The sequence below is a fragment of the Anolis sagrei genome, chromosome 5, assembly GCF_037176765.1.
Source record: "Anolis sagrei isolate rAnoSag1 chromosome 5, rAnoSag1.mat, whole genome shotgun sequence".
Taxonomy (NCBI): Eukaryota; Metazoa; Chordata; class Lepidosauria; order Squamata; family Dactyloidae; genus Anolis; species Anolis sagrei.
In genome coordinates, this window is record NC_090025.1 from 190118962 (window position 1) to 190135382 (window position 16421).

At 40.5% G+C, this 16421-nt stretch overlaps 1 protein-coding gene across 2 annotated transcripts in view; it reads right to left on the reverse strand.

Annotated features, from left to right (window-relative positions):
- The window catches only part of MYSM1 (Myb like, SWIRM and MPN domains 1), a 28059-nt gene extending 14516 nt beyond the window's left edge, over positions 1-13543 (reverse strand). The window contains exons 1-10 of one of the 2 annotated variants that reach the window (XM_067469338.1): positions 13452-13543; positions 11629-11704; positions 11431-11501; positions 7411-7488; positions 7275-7301; positions 6569-6647; positions 6313-6411; positions 4612-5345; positions 2666-2796; positions 27-130 (exon numbers count right to left, since the gene is read on the reverse strand). In XM_067469338.1, the coding sequence (XP_067325439.1) occupies positions 27-130; positions 2666-2796; positions 4612-5345; positions 6313-6411; positions 6569-6647; positions 7275-7301; positions 7411-7488; positions 11431-11501; positions 11629-11704; positions 13452-13516 (1464 nt within the window). In that variant the 5' untranslated portion in view covers positions 13517-13543. The remainder of the gene's footprint in view (positions 1-26; positions 131-2665; positions 2797-4611; positions 5346-6312; positions 6412-6568; positions 6648-7274; positions 7302-7410; positions 7489-11430; positions 11502-11628; positions 11705-13451) is intronic. The other variant, XM_067469339.1, reaches the window with a different exon arrangement.
- Positions 13544-16421: the final 2878 nt, after the last annotated feature.

A 16421-nucleotide genomic window follows, 5' to 3' on the forward strand; every position in this document is an offset into this window, starting at 1 on the left:
GAGTCTTCTGTTCTGTTTCATCTCACCATAGACTGAAGCCGTTGCACAAGCTGATACGCGTCAATAGCATCCTTGCCTTCTCGGGGGCGCATTTTGTCCGTGGTCTGTGGCCTGTTATAGACAGCCTGCTCTGTAAAATTATAACAATGTGGATATTTAGTCTAAAACTCCTAGTGGCAGCAACCAAGTGGCAACTTTATTGTGGCATTATTTCTAATTCTAGCACAGTATCAAAGTTAACAGTGTCACTAATCAAAGCCTCTCCAATGCATTCTTATAAGCTGTGTGGTCTCCAAGATCAACACAGAAATGGAAGGAGCATTTACAGAGCTACATGAACAACACTATGAGTACCTTCTAACCAAGACCTACTTGCTTTTCAGAAAGCCTGTAAAACCTTTCTCTTCTGACAAGCTTTCGATGGGTGAATAACTCGGGACTATGTCTGTTCTTGTTTTTATTGTACAGGGTTAGTCAAAATGAATAGGCCAATAAGAAAATTAATTGTAGCCGAATGTATGTTTACTGTAACCAAACCACAGCTACGTAGCGACAGATAAACTATCAAAGTTTTTTTTGAGCAACACACATGTACGTTAATGCTGCTAGGCGTCGCTAGGAATCGCTGTTTTCAAAATGGCGGAATCAGGCAAAGAGAAGGCGTTTTGTGTGATGACATTTGCTAAAACAATGTCAGTAATTACGGTCCAGCGAGAATTTCGAGCCAAGTATGGCAAGGAACCACCTCATCGACATTCCATTGCGAGGTGGGTAAAGCAATTTGAGGAGACGGGCTGCTTATGCAAGGGTAAAACCACAGGACGACCGCGTGTCTCCGAAGACACAGTGGAATCCATTCGTGCATCCTTTCAACGAAGTCCCCAGAAGTCGACAAATCGTGTTGCCATGGAATTGAACGTTCCGCAAAAAACTGTGTGGCGCATGTTACGCAAACGTTTGCAGTTCAAGCCGTATAAATTACAAATGGTGCAGGCTTTGAAAAAAGGTGACTATTCGAAACGACACGATTTTTGCGAATCAATGCAGCGAAGACTAGAGGAGGAAGCCTTTGCCAACAGACTGGTCTTCAGTGACGAGGCAACGTTTCACCTGTGCGGGAAGGTCAATAGGCATAATCTCCGCTTTTGGGGATCTGAAAATCCTCATGCCGTATTGGAACATGTAAGGGATTCGCCGAAGGTAAACGTTTTCTGTGCAATAACCAACCGTCACGTGTTTGGCCCATTCTTTTTCGCGGAGAAAACCGTAACAGGCATAGTGTACGCTGACATGTTGTCTGAATGGTTGATGCCACAGTTAGAAGAGAAAGTGCCCGATTTCGTATTCCAACAGGATGGTACCCCTCCGCATTGGCACAACAGTGTACGCGAGTACCTCAACGAATACCTTCCCAGACGTTGGATTGGCCGTGCTGGAGTGACTGATCTTCCATTCCTCCTATGCCCCCCCCCAGGTCCCCCGACCTCACACCATGCGACTTTTCTCTCTGGGGGTATGTGAAAGACACTGTGTTCCGACCTCCATTACCGCTGACCTTGGACGACTTAAAACAGCGCATATGTGCTGCATTCGATGCCATTACGTCGGATGTGCTGCAACGGATGTGGAATGAACTGGACTATCGCTTGGACGTCTGCCGTGTCACACGGGGCGCCCATATCGAACATCTCTGAAGGTGAGACAAAACTTTGATAATTTATCTGTCGATACGTAGCTGTAGTTTGGTTACAATAAACATACATTCGTCTAAAATTAATTTTCTTATTGGCCTATTCATTTTGACTAACCCTGTATTTTAAAGTTGATTAAATTGTTTTAATCTACTGCTGTAAACTGCTCCGAGCGAAATTGGGAGTAGCGGTATACAAGTCAAATAAATAATAATAATAATAATAATAATAATAATAATAATAATAAAAAGAAGGATCTCAAACTGTTTTGAACTCTCTCCTACTCTCAACACACACAGGAAGAGTAACTGCAAAAGATTCAAAAGGGCAGGACATATATGGGGATAAATATCTATTTGTTGGAAGAGTAGGGACAAGGCCTTTTCGGTGGTGGCCCCCCGCTTTTGGAACTCGCTCCCCAGTGAAATCAGGTCAACAACATTCCTCCTCACCTTCAAGAGGAAATTGAAAACGTGGCCTTTGGGTAGCTGGCAGATAACTGACAATGGTAATAATGATAATGTTATGGAAAATGGACTAGGGACAGGCTTCCGATTGTATTGTGCTCGCTGAATTTGTTTCTACATAAGGCTAGACAGCCAGTATTATTGCACTTTTCATTCATGTATTTTTTATTTTAAAACTAATTTTAAATCAATTTAAATTTATGCCTATGTTTGAAATAAATAAATAAATAAAAGTCCCACATGAGGTAAAACAATCCCTGATCAGGAGGGAGGGAGAAGGAAGGCAGGGAGGGAAGAACAGAAAGAAAGAAAAAGAAGGAAAGGGAAGGAAAGGGAAGGTGAAGGAAGAGTGGAAGAAAAAAAGTAGGGAAGCAAAGAAGAGAAAGGGGGAAATGGATGAGGGGAGGGATGGAAAGAAAGGCAGGATGGTAGCAGAGGGGCAGAGGCTTGAATTCCTGTTAATCAGGATACATATTCAAAACAAAAAATTCAAAGTTTACGTCATACCACATCCGAAATTAATGGCTCCTATCAATTCCAGGTATGTGTGTATGCGTCCGATGCAGTTGACATCACCACAGTTCTTCAACCCCGGGCGAACCGAAGTTTTGTTCAAGTATTTTGGTTTGCTTTTTTCCCTATCGTAAAATAGAACCACAAGCAAAAGAGAAAAGTTAGGTGATAATTTGAGATCAGCCATTCAATGTGCTGTCTGAAAAGTTACATATAGTCCACAATTCAGGCAAATACAATTACAAGTTTGTTATATTTGATCTATCCTGTTCAGACACTCTATACTCTATATGATCTGTGAATATAGAGTAGGTCTGGGAAAGCCACCATTTTTGGAAGATAGGGTGAACATATTTTTTAAATTACTGTAAAATAACTTTCAATGAAACACCAAACCTGTTCCTGAAAAGCTCCTATTGGTAATAATTACAAGCCATACAGTGGGATTAATCAAATCATATATTTCAATATTTTGAAATTGGAACCCAAAGTATTTTTTTTGGAGTTTTAATTATAAATTTCAATAATTATTATTAAAAAAATACGTATTTATGTATCGATTTCTATATTCCTTTTTTATTTTTTCTTTCTCTTTTCTTCTTCTCCTTCTCCCTTTTCCTCCTTTATTCTTTTCCTTCTGTCTCTCTTTGTCTCCATTTCTATTTTTCTTTAGTTTTAATTATAAATTTCAATAATGATTATTTTTTTTAAAAGAAAGAAGTTAGGATGCACATCTCTTTTAATCGTTACTGAACAGGACAGCTATGAAACACAATTATAAAGAATAATAATAAATGCAATAACAATAGAATGAAATAATAAATGTAATAAAATAGTAATAATTTAAAATAATGTAAATGTAATAACAATAGAGTAAAATAATAAATGTAATACGAATAATAGAGCAAAATAACAATAGAGTAAAATAATGGGAATGTAATAATAATAGTAATAATAGAGTAAAATAATAAATATAATCTATATAAATAAAAATGTTCGTTTGTGGAATTAACATAAGTCAAAAAACACTGGACGAATTGACCCCAAATTTGGACACAAGACACCTCTCAGGCCAACGAGTGACCATCACTCATAAAAACACTGAAAAAGACAGTAAGAGAGACTTAAAAAGCCAATAAAAAAAACATTACAACGCATGTGCAAAACGACATATATACACATATATACACAGACTGGGCCACAGCAATGCATGGCAGGGGGTGGCTGGTAACAATAATAAATGGAGAATAATAATAATAAAAATAAAAATAATAATAATAATAGAGTAAAATTATAAATGTAATAATAGCACCGGGTTTGTGGCACAGCTGGCTGAGTGTCAGCTGCATTAAGATCACTCTGACCAAAAGGTCATGAGTTCGAAGCCAGCCCGGGTTGGAGTGGGTTTCCAACCAATTGTCTAGCCCATTGTCGACCTTTGCAACCCGAAAGACAGTTGCATCTGTCAAGTAGGAAAATAAGGTACTACCTTAAAGTGTGGAGAGGCTAAATTAACTAATTTATGAGGCCATAAAAAAAAGACTTCAGCAAAAGCATGCGGGGAATGCGGAAGTACTTCATCAGTGTCGCAGATGGACGATGAAAGCGACAGCTCTCCTGGCGGCCAGAAAAAAGTTAAATAGCCTCTGTGTATGTCTGTCTATGTTGTATGTCAAAATTGGCATTGAATGTTTGCCATATATGCGTACACTGTAATCCGCCCTGAGTCCCCTGCGGGGTGAGAAGGATGGAATATAAAAGCTGTAAAATAATAAAATAATAGTAATAATAAAATAAAAATAACCTTGACTCGAGTATAAACTGAGGGTTTTGTCAGCCTAAAAAAAGGTTGAAAAACTTATACTTGAGTATATATGGTAATGGCTTTCCACATATAACGCTACAGTATTTTTTTCTCACAACAGGGATTTGTTACGTACCATTGATCTAAAATATAGTTTCTAATTTTCAGGTAGCGTTCAGGTGTTTTAGCCTGGCGTCCCACAAAAAACTCTGGTATCGCTTGTTTTTCTTCTTCTGATATCACATTTCTGTCGATTTCCACTTCTTGATCGGGCGGCTTAAGCTCCTCGGCGTTTATGTGGCCATCCTCTTCTAGCTGCTCGGAAGGATGGACAAGAATACTGTTTTCACTGAAGTCTCTTTGTTCCCCACAAAGCTCTGGGCAGGAAAACCAATCAGGCGTCCTTACTTCGTCACCCCCCTCGTTCTCGGGCTTCAACGGATCATGACTATTGTTCTCAGAAGACGGCACCACAGTCTCTGGAGTCTCCACTGGAATTTCCTCTGGCTTGGGACTGCATTTCGCAGTTAAGAGAAGGGCAGTCGGTGTGTGTTCCTCAGAATCCAAAGCAGACACTGTCCAATTGCTTTGTGTGGATGGACTTTTTGGAGTATCAAACAACTCACACTTCCCGGATTCTTGCTGAGGAATGTGAGAAAGCAGCTCGTCCATCTCATCTGTGATATCAACTTCTTCATCATCTGATAATTTTTCAATTTTCACTGCATTCAAGTTAGGATCTGCCCGGCCTCTTAAGAGCGTAGTTGCCCACGCCACCGTCTTTCCTTCATCATCCTCGTTGCTGGTAGGTACAGGAATGCTGACATACGGTCCCCGTTGCTCTACTTTTTCTGGGCCATCAGTCTTGGCCTTAGAGATATTGAGAAGAGTTAAGCATTAAATAACATTCAAATGAACAGAGATTAGTCATAAGTGACAGTTGACTCCTTGAATATTATTCAAATAATTATTCAAATATTATTATTATTATTATTATTTTGTCATGTCAGGAGTGACTTGAGAAACTGCAAGTTGCTTCTGGTTGATATCAATACTACTAATTATTAGATGAAGTATGACATCCAAATAACTCCCTAAACTGGCAGAATATTCTCCTTAGGGAAACAAAGAGGAATTCCTCCTTCCTCGTGCATGAAATTTGCTCCGCAAGAGGAAAGAAGAAGCTTCTTTTGCTTGAAAGGAGGAAACCATGAAAATGAACACAATCTGGCGACCAGTATTAAAAAACTCTAAAATCATAACAGTAAATAAAGAACAACACTAAAAAAATAGGAATTCCAGACAAGAATTGGTTGATCTGAACCAAAATAGATCCATTCAGTCAGTTGTTGGATGGAGTCTCCACCCATAGTCAAATTCTGTTCTGTGGATTTAGGCACTCCTTCCAAAAGATTTTTTTTTGTTGTGTCAGGAGCAACTTGAGAAACTGCAAGTCGCTTCTGGTGTTAGAGAATTGGCTGTCTGCAAGGACATTTCCCAGGGGACGCCTGTATGATTTGATGTTTTTATCATCCTTGTGGGAGGCTTCTCTCATGTTCCTGCATAGGGAACTGGAGCTGATAGAGGGAGCTCATCTGCCTCCCCAGATTTGAACCTGTGACCTGTCGGTCTTCAGTCCTGCTGGCACAGAGGTTTAACCAAAAGATAGGATTTCTTTACTTTAAGACATCCAAAATAATCAGGAAACATCACTAAATCTTTTATTTCATGCTTATAGCCATTTAGATATTGGCCCAGCTCAAGCCCTAGTTAAACACAGATTTATTCCACATGACTAGTTCACTAGCCTGTCATTGGTCATCTTTATAAAGCTTACCTTGTTCTTAAAGTACTGCCTGGCATAACTCTTTACTTGAAGAACATTGCGACTTCCAATCATCATGGAAATTTTCGTCCATCTTCTGCCAAATTTAGTCTGATGGAAAACAAATGTTAATTCTCAAGGTCCACACTGGTTCATAGGAGGAGATCTAGTCTCAAAGATAGGTTCGACCCGAAACATACCATAGAAAGAGTTAGATATAATTCCACTTTTAAATCCAGTCAGTCAGTAACCCATAAATGGTACTTACCAGTCCTTGTTCAAAAAGCTCTTTCTCTTCTGTTGTCCACTTCAATGACCCAGTGGCTGATTTTGGTGGAGAGCGTAATCTAATAGAAATGTAAAGAAGAAACCCTTCTGGAAAAATATTGCAAAGAGAACTCTTTGAAAAGGTCATGTTAGGGTCGCCATAAATCAGAAATGATTTGAAGCCATACAATAATAAAGTTAAGCCAATTCTGTTGCAATTTTTTTAAAATAAAGGCAGATTTCAGGGGCCCTGGTGGCACAGTGGGTTAAACCACTGAACTGCTGAACTTGCTGATCAAAAGTTAGTGGTGCGAATCCAGAGAGTGGGGTGAGCTCCTGCTGTTAGCCCCAACTCCTGCCAAACTAGCAATTCGAAAACATGCAAACGTGAGTAGATCAATAGGTACCGCTTTAGCAGGAAGGTAACGGCTCTCCATGCAGTCATGCCTGCCACATGACCTTGGAGGTGTCTATGGACAACGCTGGCTCTTCAGTTTAGAAATGGAGATGAGCACCACCCGCCCAGACATAACTAGACTTAATGTCAAGGGGAAACCTTTACCTTTTTACAAGGTAGATTCAAAAGCAAGCATAGGAATTCTTAAAATTACTGCAGGGTGTTATTCCTTTTTAGAAGAATCAGCAATATTCAACTTTAAACTTAGCTTGGCCACTCTGCCCTTAGAAGTAATGTTAGAAGGACCTACGTGAGTTTTGCCTCTTTCTTGTGTGGACTGTAAAAAAAAAGCAGAAGAAAAACCAAAAATCAACATGTTAGCAGAATTCTTCGCATCTTAATATTAATATATAATGCCAATTTTCCTCCCTGCCATAAACCATTACCTTTTTGTGCACTTTTTGTCACTTTCCTTCAGTTCCTGCCAAAGCTTTTCTGGAAGCGATTTACTCGACAAATAGTATCTGAGGTGTATTAAGGATCTTCTAAGGCATCATAATTGCTGTTTCTGTTCAGAGAAGTTGTACCAGCAGTCACAGCACAATTTAAAATACATCTACATACAGCCCAATTCTTTGAAAGAGCATATTTGTGTGTACTTACAAAACATATTATACAGCGCAGCTGCTCTCCAAAGGGGAAAAAAGCCTTCCAGTCCTCAAACAGCACTAAGTTCTTGTATAATGTTCCATTTTTAAACATTAATTTTCTAAAAAATTCAAATACCTAATACAAGCAGTCTGTAAGTTACAAACATCTGACTTACAAACGACTCCTAGTTAAGAACGGGGCTGAGATAACGAACTAGGAGAAATCCACCCCTCGGAAGGGAAATGCATTCTTGGAAGAGTTATTATCATGGGGGAAAGGGGTCTCCACTGAAGCTTTCTCACCAATACTTGTTTCCACAACAAGCCAATTTTTCCAAAATCCAATGATTACAGGGACAGAAAATGAGCTGAAATCTCCCAAACATGGGCACAGACAGCAAACAAACACCTCAGGGGTGTTCACCCTGCCTTATTCTATCCAAAGTGATATGAGAGCTTTGGATAGAATAAAGTGCATATATATACTAGCTGTCCCCTGCTATGTGTTGCTGTGGCCCAGTCTGGTGAATTGGAAAATAAAGTAATGAGAAAGTGTTGGTTTCTAATATATGTAATTTCTTGATGCTTGTGGGTAAACAGTATTTCTTGTTGTCTCTTTGGCAGTGTTGATGTAGAGATTGCCTGGTTTGCCTACTCTAGAACATGCAACATATCATTGTCCTTCTTTAGGGGTCCCTTTCAAATCTAGGATACTATGTCTGTCAAATACGTATGTGTGTGTGTGAATCATATCTATCTATCTATATCTGTATCTAGATGGCTCTTTGTCAGGAGGGCTTTAAGTTTTCTTGCCCTGATGAAGAGTGGTGGACTGGATGACCTTTAGGCAGCATTTCTCAACCTGCCTGGGGAAACCTGGGGGGGAGGTCACGAGGGGGTGTCAGAAGGGTTGCCAAAGACCACGAGAAAATATAGTATTTTCCGTTGATTGTGGGGGTTCTGTGCAGGAAGTCTGGCCCAATTCCATCGTTGGTGGGGTTCAGAATGCTCTTTGATTGTTGGTGAACTATAAATCCCACCAACTACAACTCCCAAATGTCAAGGTCTTATGTAAGCCATCCCGAGTCCCCCTGGGGGAGATGGAGCGGGATATAAATAAAGTTTTTATTATTATTATTATTATTATTATTATTAAGGTCTATTTTCCCCAAACTCCACCAGCGTTCACATTTGGGCATATGGAGTAATCATGCCAAGTTTGGTCTAGATCCTTCATTGTTTGATTCCACAGTGCTCTCTGGATGCAGATGAACTACAACTCCCAAATTCAAGGTCTATGCCCACCAAACCTTTCCAGAATTTTTTGTTGGTTGTCGGAGTCCTATGTGCCAAGTTTGCTTCAATTCCATCGTTGGTGGGGTTCAGAATCCTCTGATTGCAGGTGAACTGTAAATCCCAGCAACTACAAATCCCAAATGACAAAATCAATTTTCTTTGAGTGATGGTCACTCCTTGGGTTAGTAGGTGTCTTGTGGCCAAATTTGGTGGCAATTTGTCCAGTGGTTTTTGAGTTATGTTAATCCCACAAACTAACATTACATTTTTATATAGATAGATAGAGATATAGATATATGAAGTTACACTTTAAAATGTTCCTGTTCCAACTAACAAACAAATTCAACTTAAGAACAAACCTACAGAACCTATCTTGTTCATAACTTGGCGACTACCTGTATTCTATTATTGAGTCTCAGGGGGGAAATAAAACTCTACATAGAGATACAAAAACTTCCTGGAATAGCAATCCTACAAATCTCTTCTATGTAGTAAGATCTATTTAGTTCTATGCCACCCTGCAATAGGTGTTTAAAGTGAAGAATGTGAATAATTATAAGGATTCACAATTAGGGGGGTGGTTGCGTCTGTATTCACAGTATTGTTTGTGCCTCTTGGTTTAGCATATTAGGCACATTGGCTATATTTTGGTATTATTTGTTCATTTCATGTGTCTAAGCTTTGTATTCACCTTGTAAGTATGGAAGGGGACATGACTGTATTTGAGACATTGGGAGTTATAATACTGGGAGGACAGTGCCCTTGAACCTGAGATAAGAGATACATAGCATTGTTCTAAAATAAGTAAGGGTGGGAGAGGGTAGAGAGGACACCAGCCCTGAACAATCTGTCTGGAAAATGGCAAGAAGTAACTCTTTCTTTGCCATTCCTCCTATGGGTAGCAGGGAGGAATCAAGATCCAGATAATAAATTTGAAACAAAATGGAATGAAACTGATAAAAGACCTCCTAAACCCAGATGGGACAACTGGGAGAAGATAAAGGACAAATGTGGTCAGTGGAATGGATTGAAACAAAGGATCATGAAGTGGAGGAAAAAGGAAGGCCCAGAAACAGATTTTGATCAAATTTTAAAGTGGAAATTAGAAAAGGAGAAAGGCCTGATGGGGTTCATATACAAGAAATTAGTTGGAATTCAATATAATTTGAAACAAGCACTGATAGAAATATGGAAAGAGGGTCTAAATAACAATTATTCAGATATTGAACACTGGATCAATACAATCAAAAATATCAAGTATATAAGGATTAGAGAAACACAAAGGGAAATACTGACTAAATGGTACAGAACCCCCATTAAACTAGCACATATAACTAAAGCAACCACAAAATTGTGTTGGCACAGATGTGGAAAAATTGGCTCCTAAATACATATGTGGTGGGAATGCGACAGAATAAAAGATTTTTATAACAAAGTAAAAAAGGAAATGAACGAATTAATAGGGTATAAATTGATTTAGAATTTAAAAAGAATTTTTCACCCAGAAATAGACAAGAACGAAAACATCAAAGCTTGGGAGAAAATGATAAAATACATGACAGTTGCCGCCCAAGCAACTGTGGCCTTGGGGTGGAAAGACCACAGAAAGTGGGAAGTTAAGAAATGGTACGGTTACCTAGCAGACTTTATGCTTCAGGACTACATCTCTGAAAGAAGAACCAAATATACATCATGCTGAATCAAGAAGACCTGGGTTCAGAAATGGGGAAGATTGATAGATAAAGTCGACGGATATAAAAAGCGGAACCATTCTCTTTCCACGATTGTTCAATTAAAATAATATTAGCATGAAGACAAGTAGTGTTCCCAGAGGGTGGCGGAGGGGGTGTAAAATCGATAGACACAAGTCGGAGATAAAGATGGAAGAGGTAAGGATAAGAACATTATGAAAACAATATTTGATATGGGTTGTTGTAGGTTTTTCCGGGCTATATGGCCATGTTCTGGAGGCAATTTTTCTCCTGACGTTTCGCCTGCATCTATGGCAAGCATCCTCAGAGGTAGTGAGGTCACCTCTGAGGATGCTTGCCATAGATGCAGGCGAAACGTCAGGAGAAAAATTGCCTCCAGAACATGGCCATATAGCCCGGAAAAACCTACAACAACCCAGTGATTCCAGCCATGAAAGCCTTTGACAATACAATATTTTATATGTATTTGGAAATGGTGATGGATTGTGATATTATCCTACCGGTGTCGGCAATAAAAACATAAATTAAAAAAAAGATCTGTTTAGTTCATACTCACATGGATATTTAGGTCTTGATTAATGTAAGTTATGTTTATTAATAGGGACTTGATTTAGGGACAGAAAAGGCACAACTATCTTTGTTAAACAAACATAAGGCCTTTGGCATTTGATGTACTGTCATGGTGGTGACAGTTCAAATTGCATTCTCAAGAAATTATTTTAAACAGTAATAATAGTAGCACATTAATTTGAAACCTGCATCAGAATACCATTTCTTTCTTTGGTCAAAATGAATGGCAAAAGGATACTCTTCTTCCAACAACATCTTCTCAATGGCGGCCTTGTTTTCTTCACTAATTGTGTTATCAAGACTCCATGGCTAAGACAAAAATATATAACCATTATTCAACCTTTCCCCTTCAATATGTTAATGTTCAAACCATCCCTGTGGGAATGGGTATGTTTGCCACAGAATGAGTAGCAGCTTATTTCCCATTCGTACTTACAAGTCCCATGTCTGTTCTCCATGTTGAATCCAGGTAATGATCTTGCAGCACGCTGGATGATGGATCGTCATAGTTTCTGGAAAAAAAGCAACATATTACCTATCTGGAGCTGCGTACAGGGAGCGTACCACTCCTCTGTTGCGCCAGCTCCACTGGCTGCCGATTAGCTTCCGGGCACAATTCAAAGTGCTGGTTTTAACCTTTAAAGTCCTGAACGGTTCTGGCCCAGATTACCTGTCCAAACGTATCTCCTGCTATGAACCATCATGAAGCTTAAGATCATCTTGCAAACACGGTTGGTGGGGGCAAGAGACAGGGTCTTCTCGGTAGTGGCCCCCCATCTGTGGAACTCTCTCTCTAAGGATATCAGGTTGGCCATCTCCCTCCTGTGCTTTAGAAGACAACTTAAGACCTGGCTCTGGGGCCAGGCATTGGAGGCCAGCAGCAATAGGAAAAGGAAATTTGTATTTTGCGATATGGATTCTCCCGGCTCGGCTTGGTTTTACTGGCACGTTAATCTATTAATTTATTGTTAAATTTCAGTGATGATGATGTACAATGTCTAAAATGATTTTATTGTGAATTGTAATTTTTATGGTATTTATGCTGTTGACATCCTCTGATGCTCATGTGAGGCCGCACTGAGTCCCCCTTGTGGAGAGAAGGGCGGGATATAAATATATTAAATAAATAAATAAATATCTGCATATTTCAAGAAACTATGCTCTCAGAAGCAAGAATTGTATTAATGCTTTTGAGACATAGTGAAAGTAATATAGTATTAATACTGGCAAAGAGGCAGCATTTACAAGTATAGGCAGTCCCCAAGTTATGAATAAGTTGAATTTATTAGAAGTCAGAACAGGTACATTTTTAAGTCTAACTCCAGCCACATAATACACACACACACACACACAAGTGCTTTTGATAGCATAGAGAAGGATTAATACCCCTGTGGTGCTTGTTTTCTGTCTTTGCCCCTGTTCAGAAAATTTCATCACACTTTCCGTGATAATTGGATTTTGAAAAATTTGCTTTGTTGTGGAAACAAGGATTGGGGATAAAGCTTCAGTGGAGACACCTTTTCCCCATTATTATTATTATGATTATTATTATTATTATAGGACAAGGAACAATGGCTTCAAACTACAAGAGAGGAGATTCCATCTGAACATGAGGAAGACCTTCCTGACTGTGAGAGCCGTTCAGCAGTGGAACTCTCTGCCCCGGAGTGTGGTGGAGGCTCCTTCTTTGGAAGCTTTGAAACAGAGGCTGGATGGCCATCTGTCAGGGGTGATTTGAATGTAATATTCCTGCTTCTTGGCAGAATGGGGTTGGACTGGATGGCCCATGAGGTCTCTTCCAACTCTTTGATTCTATGATTCTAGGTGAAATCTCCTTTCCTGTCATTTGAACCCATTGCTCCGAGTCCTGCTCTCTCTTCCTTATGACAGTCTTTCATATATGTATACATGAGTATAATGTCTCCTTTCAGCCTTCTCTTCTGCAGGCTAAACATGCCCAGCTCTTTAAGCCGCTCCTCATAGGGCTTGTTCTCCAGACCCTTGATCATTTTAGTTGCCCTCCTCTGCACGCCTTCAAAACAGACAATCTGGATTCAGAAACTGGATTGTTGCTATCATTATCATTAACTTTAGCAGAAAAATAAAGGAAATGCATGGATATAGATCAGGCAAGGGTCAATTTGGGCCCTCCAGGTGTTTCGGACTACAACTCCCACAATTCCTAACGCCCTCGGGCCCTTTCCTTTTCCCCCTCAGCCGATGAGGCCTAGCTGAAGGTCTGAAGCCTGCCCCGCTTACCCCATTTGCGCTGCGGCCGCCACATCCCCCTCCACATCGATATCCAACTCCTCCACAGCCTCCATCCTGGCCGCCCTGAGGAGAAACAGGAAGCAGAGCCCAGAGGCCGGAACTTCCGTCTCCAACACAAGGCGCTCTAGGAACTGGGCATGCGCAGTGAGAGAAGTGAAGCTTCCGGGGACATTACGAAGCCTGGTTTGCCAGGCTTTGCGATGCAAAGGCAAGGCAGGAAAGGAAAGGGAGAAGTACACAATCCTGCCAGGAGGTGGCGCATGTGTTTGACGTACGAACATCAATAGGCACATGTGTATAACACACACACACACACACAAACTTTCCAGCCCCATCTCTCAACAGATGGCCATCCAGTCCAACCACATTTAATTATGTATGGAGATACCATCAAAGCCCTCCCGACAGATGGCCATCCACTTCACCCATATTTAATTATGTATAGAGATACCATCAAAGCCCTCCCAACAGATGGCCATCCAGTCCAACCACATATAATTATGTATGGAGATACCATCAAAGCCCTCCCAACAGATGGCCATCCAGTCAAACCATATTTAATTATGTATGGAAACACCATCAAAGCCCTCTCGACAGATGGCCATCCTGTCCAACCGCATTTATTAGGTATGGAGATACCATCAAAGCCCTCCCAACAGATGGCCATCCAGTCCAACCACATTTAATTATGTATGGAGACACCATCAAAGCCCTCCCAACAGATGGCCATCCACTTTGGCCTGATTTAATTATGTATGGAGATACTATCAAAGCCCTCCCAACAGATGGCCATCCAGTCCAACCACATTTAATTATGTATGGAGACACCATCAAAGCCCTCCCAACAGATGGCCATCCACTTTGGCCTGATTTAATTATGTATGGAGATACTATCAAAGCCCTCCCAAAAGATGGTCATCCAGTCCAACCACATTTAATTATGTATGGAGATACCATCAAAGCCCTCCCAACAGATGGCCATCCAATCCAACCACATTTAATTAAGTATGGAGATACCATCAAAGCCCTCCCAACAGAAGGCCATCCACTTCAGCCACATTTAATTACGTATGGAGATACCATCAAAGCCCTCCCAACAGATGGCCATCCAGTCCAACCACATTTAATTATGTATGGAGATACCATCAAAGCCCTCCCGACAGATGGCCATCCAATCCAACCACATTTAATTATGTATGGAGATACCATCAAAGCCCTCCCAACAGATGGTCAGCCACATTTAATTATGTATGGAGATACCATCAAAGCCCTCCCGACAGATGGCCATCCAATCCAACCACATTTAATTATGTATGGAGATACCATCAAAGCCCTCCCAACAGATGGTCAGCCACATTTAATTATGTATGGAGATACCATCAAAGCCCTCCCAACAGATGGCCATCCAGTCCAACCACATTTAATTATGTATGGAGATACCATCAAAGCCCTCCCAACAGATGGCCATCCAGTCCAACCGCATTTAGTTGGGTATGAAGGCACCATCAAAGCCTTCCCAAGAAATGGCTATCCAATCCAAGCTTTGACAGTTCTCCATACACAACTAAATGCGACTGGATTGGATGGCCAGCTGTTGGGAGGGATTTGATGGTGTCTCCATTCACAGATATTTTTTTCATCATATTTATAGAGAAATCTCTGAATCCGAGGCTATCTAATAGAAAGAGAAGCTCTTAACATTGGCATCCTCCTTGTGTCTTCCTACATGGCAGAACGGGGTTGGTCTGAATGACCCTTGGGGTATATCTTCCAGCGCTATGATTTTATTCTGTTGTTCTAAAGCAGAGCTTTCCAAACTGTGCTTCACAGTTTGGACAGCAGTAGCTCCCAAAGGATTGTAAGTCCCATATGTCCTGATTTGCAAAAGCCCTTTGTTTGCAAAACTCTTGATGTTTGGAAAGAGAACTGCCACAGGGAGGTGGATTATTCTCAAGGATGAACTCACCGGAGCAGAACTGGCTTGCTAACATTCCCTAATTCCTCTCGGCCACCTGAAGTCCATGCTTGAAAGAGAAAAGCAGATAAGACCAGGGCATAAACACTTCCCAATTAAGTGCTCAGGGTCAGAGACCATAATCGTGCCATTGTTAGCGACTGCCGGCTTGTTGGAGTCATAGAGAGCCAATGAAAATCTGTATTAGTCATCTTAGACTAATGAAATAATTAATATTTGAACACCAAGGAAAATATGCTTTGTATGAAGAGCAATAGAAATGCAAAACCTATGTATAACGTGACACATTCTATGTTAACAAATGATGGCGTTTAGGGGATCTTTCCTCCTATGCGTTCAAAGCCATAAAGGTCCATCCCTAGGCACATTTGCAGAATGAATTCTGCAGTCCTATATCCACTTACCTGGGAATGCATCCACCTGAACACAGTAGACCTTAAGTTAGTTTTCTCTAACTGGTTTCATCAACTTCAGCAGGATTTAGGCAGAAATCCCAAAGCACTCTGATTAGAGAGCAAGCTCTGCTCTGGGTAAATAGGAATAATCCTGAGTAAACAAGAACCGAGGCTCTCCAAGTTTCCAGACCTGATTCAGCAACTACCATGTACACACACTTATAAGTATTTTCTTACTTACAAAACAGATGAAAGTATCGCAGTAATGGCTTGTTGTAGGTTTTTCCGGGCTATATGGCCATATTCTGGAGGCAATTTTTCTCCTGACGTTTCGCCTGCATCTATGGCAAGCATCCTCAGAGGAAGTGAGGTCTGTTGGAAGTAGGAAAAATGGGTTGATATATCTGTGGAATGACCAGGGTGAGACAAAGGGCTTTTGTCTGCTGGGGCTAGGTGTGAATGTTTCAGCTGATCACCTTGATTAGCATTCAATGGCCTGGAAGTGCCTGGGGGGAATCTTTTGTTGAGAGTGATTTTATGTGCCTGTTTGTTTCCCCTCTGTTGTTTTGCTGTTGTAATTTTTGAGCT